At 53.1% G+C, this 5,807-nt stretch overlaps 1 protein-coding gene across 1 annotated transcript; it reads left to right on the top strand.

Moving 5' to 3' along the window:
• Positions 1-287: 287 nt before the first annotated feature.
• LOC138159518 (uncharacterized) lies at positions 288-5,538 on the top strand. Its single transcript, XM_069085886.1, has one exon. It carries the CDS (start codon positions 288-290, stop codon positions 3,102-3,104), a length of 2,817 nt encoding a protein of 938 aa, XP_068941987.1. The 3' UTR covers positions 3,105-5,538.
• Positions 5,539-5,807: the final 269 nt, after the last annotated feature.

The following is a 5,807-nucleotide window of genomic DNA, read 5'->3' as shown; positions in this document are numbered from 1 at the left end:
GAGGGAGGAGCGGGGGGAGGGGGGAGCCGTCCCCAGCGAAAACACACTGCTCACACTCACTCACACACTCACACTCACTCACAAGCACGGAGACACAAACTTTTGCAAGCGGATCGTCTCTCGCTCCGGGCCCCCCCGCGCGCCAGCCGGGAAAGACGCTGCGCCCCGGACACTCGGTGCATGGAGGCGGCTCCACCGAGGACGCAGAGAGCCCGAAGCCCGGGAGCAGGCGCCGGCCTCGGTGCGGAGAGCCTGGACTGCTGCCCCCGCGGACGTCCGAGAGCCCCATGGACAAGAGGAGCGAGCTGGAGAAGGAGCCCCCGATCTCCCGTAAGCAGCGGCTCATGGCAGCCATCGCGTCCGGCGGCGAGAGCCTGGGGACGGCAGCCCTGGGGGGCGGCGGCGGCGGCGGCGGCGGCGCCGAGAAGCCCCCCAGCAGCGGCGGCGGGGGTTCGGCGGCTGCTCCGCTCTCGTGTTTCATCTGCGGCGGGGGGATCGGCCGCGGCAAGGAGCTTAAGCTGCAGGTAAAGCAGCCCGCGCCGGGGCGCGGAGAGGCGGCCGGAGCCGGGGCCGGAGCTGCCGGGCCCGGGGGCAGCCTTCAAGCCCAACCCTTCTTCCCCTTCCTGCAGCAGCAGGAGCCGGCGCCCGGTGCTCGGGAAGTGTCCCCAGCGGACGGCTGCGTGTTGGTGTGCGCCGTGTGCCGCTGCTTCCTGGGCGAGCAGTGGGCAGCGTTCGAGCGCTCGAGGACCCCCGTGGAGAAGCGCATGTACTGGCTCAAGCGGCCCTACCAGTGCGAGGCGGGCGGGGGCGCTCCGGGCCGCCGCACCGCGGCCCCCCAGGAGTGGAACCTCTCCTATGCCCTGGAGCCGGGCGAAGAGGACGACGACGAGGACGACGACGACGGGGAGGGGGCCGGAGGCGACGCGGGCGCGCGGAGGGGCGCCCGCCCCCCCCCGGAGGAGGCGCACGACTCGGACCTATCTTCCCTCTCAGACACAGACCACCTCTCAGAGTCTGAGCCCGCCCCAGGCCCGGCCCCCAGGGACCAGGGCAGCCCAGGCTACGGCCCGCCCCCGCCTAAGGAAGCGGGCGGGTGTCCCCAGCTGCTCAAGCCGCCCCCAGCCCCTCCGCAGGGCGTCCTCCGGGGCCCCGGGACAGGGGTGCTCGTGGGGCGTTTCAGAGAGTGGCCTTCCTCTGCAGTACCCCGCACACATACTGGCTCAGAGACTCTCATTCCCGGAGAAGGGGGTGTGGAGGGGCCAACGGCGCAATCCGATCCTGGGCGCAAAATGGGCACCAGGAGGAAGAAAAAAGGAACAGCACGGCACTGGGTCCCCGAAGACAGCCCCAGCGTCCTTCGGGGCATTCAAGGCAACTGGCGGGGGCCGCCTTTCCAGTGCCCCCCAGGAGATGGTCTGAAAAATAACATTGGCTTCTTGGCTACCAACCAGGGGAGGGCATCCCAAACCGCAGGTCCCAAGCAACTTCCCGAAAGTCATGGGGGGTATTGTACCTCTGAGGAGGGTGAGATCAATATCACCAGCGATGAGGAAGACCAGAAGAAGCAGACATTCCCCAATCTCTGCAGTCGTTGGGAGGTTGCCCCAAAAGGTGGTGGCCTGGCAGACAAGGAGATTGGGAGCATCAATAATCCAGTGCCCCGAGACCCCTGGGCGCCTGGCCCAGACAGCACCTGCTGCTACATCTGTGGCAACCTTCTAACCCTGGCCTCTCAGCACCAGATTTATGTTCAGAAGCAGGAGAAGACTTCCCAGGCCCCTTTCTTTCCTTTCCTGTGGCTGCATACCCCACCCCCTGGGGCCCTGCCCATCAGCCCTGGGGGCAGCACCCTGGTGTGCTCCTGCTGCTTCTCCTCCCTCATGCAACAGTGGCAAAGCTTTGAACTGGCCAATGTACCGGTCCTGCAGAGGCTTTATGTGGTGCCTCTGAATCCAAGGATGCCTTCCAAAGGGAGGAGGCCCCTGAAGGAAGAAGGAGCCCCTGCTGGGCCTCAGCAGGAGGCCTGCTACCTCTGTGGGGAGGACTGTGGCCAGGATTCCCGGACAGTGCCCACCAGAATCATCAATGGTAGTGCCAAGAACACCATGCATTTTCCTTTTGTGAATCTCCTGCCTTGTCCACCCAACGCTAAAGGACTTAACAGGCACTGGGAAGTTCATAGCTGCCCCAAGTGCTATGGGGTGCTGGAGGACATTTGGTCCATGTACAGGGCCTGCCAGAATGAGGAGCTCATAAACTCAGTGCAGAGTTTCCTGGGGAGATACCATCAGGTGTTTTCAACCACTGATTCAGTGGGGCTAGTAGTACATCCCTCAGTGAAGGGTGGTCCGTTGTCTGTGTGCTATATCTGTGGGGCTGAGCTGGGGCCTGGGAAGGAGTTTCAGCTCAATGTGAACCCTCCAAGTCGCTTTGGGGAGAAGGAACCTTTCTTCCCATTCCTTACAGTCTATCCTCCAGCCCCCCGGGCCAGGCCTGCTGACTCCACAGGGCTGGTGGCCACCTGTGTGCTCTGCTACCATGACCTACTAGGACAGTGGCTGCAGCATGAAGGGAGAAGCTCCCACCACCCCAGCAGCGCCTGGTCCCGTCAGTACAAAGTGGAGACCTTCGTTTGCTTCTTCTGCCAGCAGGAGAAGAAGCGATGCCTTGGATTAAAAGCCGTGCGGGTGGCCCGGCTGCCCATGTTCCTCTACACCCTGAGAGCTGGTCACAGTTTGCTCGTGGACGATGGCAAGCAGCTGATTATCGGGGCTTGTGTGGAGTGTGGCACCGTGGTGTTTGCTGGCAAAGCTCTGACCCACCCTGGAGTGCTGGTCAGGGCCTCCCCAGCTGCTACACAGAAGGTAGGCGGTTATCTCCCACGTGCTCCTCACTCTCTGTGCCTGACTCTGGAAAAATGGGGAAGGAGAGGGAGGCAAAGGAAACGAAGGGAAAAGTCGTGTTCTCTGCCTCTCAGGAGTGCAGGAAAGCTTTGCTTTAGGCTGGTGGAACAGAGAGTATTTTGGTTGTCTCTCATGGGGAAAACACAAGGGACAAGATATCAAAATGGTTTTCTAGATGTCACTGGGTCAGAAAAATTTTAGAGCCATTGACATGTTAGAAGCCAGGAAATAGATCGAATCAATTCCAAGAGCTCCAGAGCAAAAAGTGATCGTGTTAAAGAGTTTAGGTCTGACCCCAGAACAGCTGGCATTGGAATCTGAAGTCAGGTGTGTGTACATTAGAACCTGTCAAAAGCAGCAGGTCTCTTGTGAGCATCCTAGCAACATGGGTAATGGTTGTACAGGTCACAGAGAGGTCTCAGTGTTTGCTGTATCTGAAACAGCCATCAGACAGAACTCTGGGGCTGGGGTGGAGGTGGGACTCAGAAAGGGGTATTCGAAATGTGGTCTTATCGCAAAAGAAAGCAGCCTCAGGAAGAAGTGACCCAGGAGGGCTGCTGACACTATGTTGGGTAGATGATGCCAGCCTTCATTGAAATTAAATTATGATAGTGCATAGTTTTAAACAAACATTGTTAAGTCTCTGAAGCTTGTCTTAACTCTCTTTGGCATTGCTATCATCCGTCTCTAAAGGAAAGGTCTGATCCAGGCTTGGAGCATAGAGCAGTTGAGTTGGTTAACTGAAATTTGGGGGGTTTGGGGGTTTTTTGCCTTGGAATAATTTCTCCATCCATGTGGAAGGGTTCCATGCCAATACCATGCTCCCAGCAGTCTTTGGTGTGTATCTAGGTGGGATACTTGTGTGTTACACGGGTACTGTAAATCTCTGAGTGGGCATGCCATAGTGTGTCTCATAATGCAAATATACTTTTTTTTTTTAAAACATTCACCTCTTAATGTTGATGTTTGGTGCCTTTGTTCTCACCCCAAATCTGGTTTTTTCAGTTGTCTTGGAGACTTGTGTTGGTTTGCTGAAAACCATCGATGTTCCCTCCAAACCCAGTTTCTGGACATCGTGTTTTCAGTGAGATAGACACTGAAGTCTCCCATTGGCTACTGTGAATAGCACATTTTGTAAATTCCTTGAAACTTTGGAACTACCGAAGTGAACTCTTGCCCCTGGCTTGTTAGGATTTTGGTCCAGAACAGACTCAAGAGGGCCAGTAGCAGGCCTTAACTGGCCCCTCAGGCAGGACTCAGAGGAAGATGGTTTTTGTACTGGGTTCTTGGCTCCACCCACCTCTAGCCCTCCTCCGGATCCTAGGGTGACCCAACAGCTTGTAGGTCATTCAGGGATGTGGAGAATTTTTAAGGCTTGGCTGCAGCTCTTCCCTCCTTAATTATTATGCTCTTTTATGATTCATACACAAGCAAGATGCCATTATAAACACGAATTCCTTCCTCCTGAATTTTTCAACAGTCAACAAGTATTGAGCACTCGATATGGTCCCAGCATGATTCTTGGTACGTTAGGGGATGGTTTGGGACCTTGAGGAAGATGCTTGAGTCAGATATCGTGGTGCAGGCAGAAGGGAAATGAACTTGGAGCCTCCTTGGGATGTAAGTTAGGTTCCCAGCCCAGACCTGTGTACCCTTAGGCAAGTCAGTGAGGAGACCTCAGTTTCCTCACCTGTTAAAGAGGGAGTTGGATCAGATGATGTCAAAGGCCCCTTTCATCTCTAGATTTATGACTCCAGAAAACATTTCGCTTCTGTGAGAATTTGTTTCCTCATCTGTAAAACGAGAAGGATGATAGCTACACTTCCTACTTTCCGTGGCTGTGTTTCCAAATTATGGCCCCTGCCCTCGAGGGGCTTATCATGTAGTTAGGGAGATGACTCTTGAACAGCTCAATATTAAACTGTTGAGGGAGTTTAGAGAAGAGGGTGATTGGTGCAGTCTGGGGTTAGTTTTTACAGCAGCCCTAGGGAGGGCTTTCTAGAGGAGACTGAGCCTAAATTGGCCTTGAGAGATAATGAAGAGCTAGCATTTATATAGAACTTTAGGTTTGTAGAGAACTTTACAAGTATTATCTCTTCTTACTTAATTCAATTCAATAAACATTTATTAAGTGTCTGCTTAGTGGCAGGCACTGTGCTAAGCATGGGGATGCAAAAAAAACCAATCAAAAAACCAAACCATTCCCTGCCCTCAAAGAGCTTACAATCTAATGGAAATAATAATAGTTAACATCTATATAGCATTTATTATGTTCCAGGAAGCCTTTTATAATTACTGTCTAATTTGATCCTCACAACAACTCTTGGAAGTAGAAGTACTATCACTATCCTGGTTTTACAGATGAGGAAATTGAAATAGATGTTAAGTGATTTGCCCAAGGTCACACAGCTAGTAAGGGTGGGATTTAAACTCAAGTCTTCCTGAAGCTAGGCCCAGCACCCTATCCACTTTACCACCTAGATGCTTGTAAGAAGAGAGGAAGGGGGACAGTTAGGTGATGCTGTGAATAGAGCACGGGTCCTGGAGTCAGGAGAACTTGAGTTCAAATCCGACCTTAGACACTTAACACTTACTATCTGTGTGACCTTGGGCAGGTCACTTACCCCCAATTGTCCTGACTTTCCCCCTCCAAAAAAAAAAAGGAAAGGAAACGAGAGGAAGGGTGCTTGAGGATGTGGAGGAAGCAAGCATGGAGGGAAGACTGAGCAGGGTATGTTTTAGGGATGAAAATAATAGCAACTATAATAGAGAATAACTATGTATAATAAATATAGATATAAAATAGTATATATGTGTATGTGAATATACATATATACTATTATATAATAATATATTACCTATATATTATATTAATATAAAGACAATATATTTATTTAAAATATA

Source organism: Petaurus breviceps, unplaced genomic scaffold (genome assembly GCF_028583685.1).
Source record: "Petaurus breviceps papuanus isolate PSGF00001 unplaced genomic scaffold, PetGlider_PUasm1.0 176, whole genome shotgun sequence".
Classification (NCBI taxonomy): Eukaryota; Metazoa; Chordata; class Mammalia; order Diprotodontia; family Petauridae; genus Petaurus; species Petaurus breviceps.
This window is presented reverse-complemented; position numbering and strand designations above follow the sequence as displayed.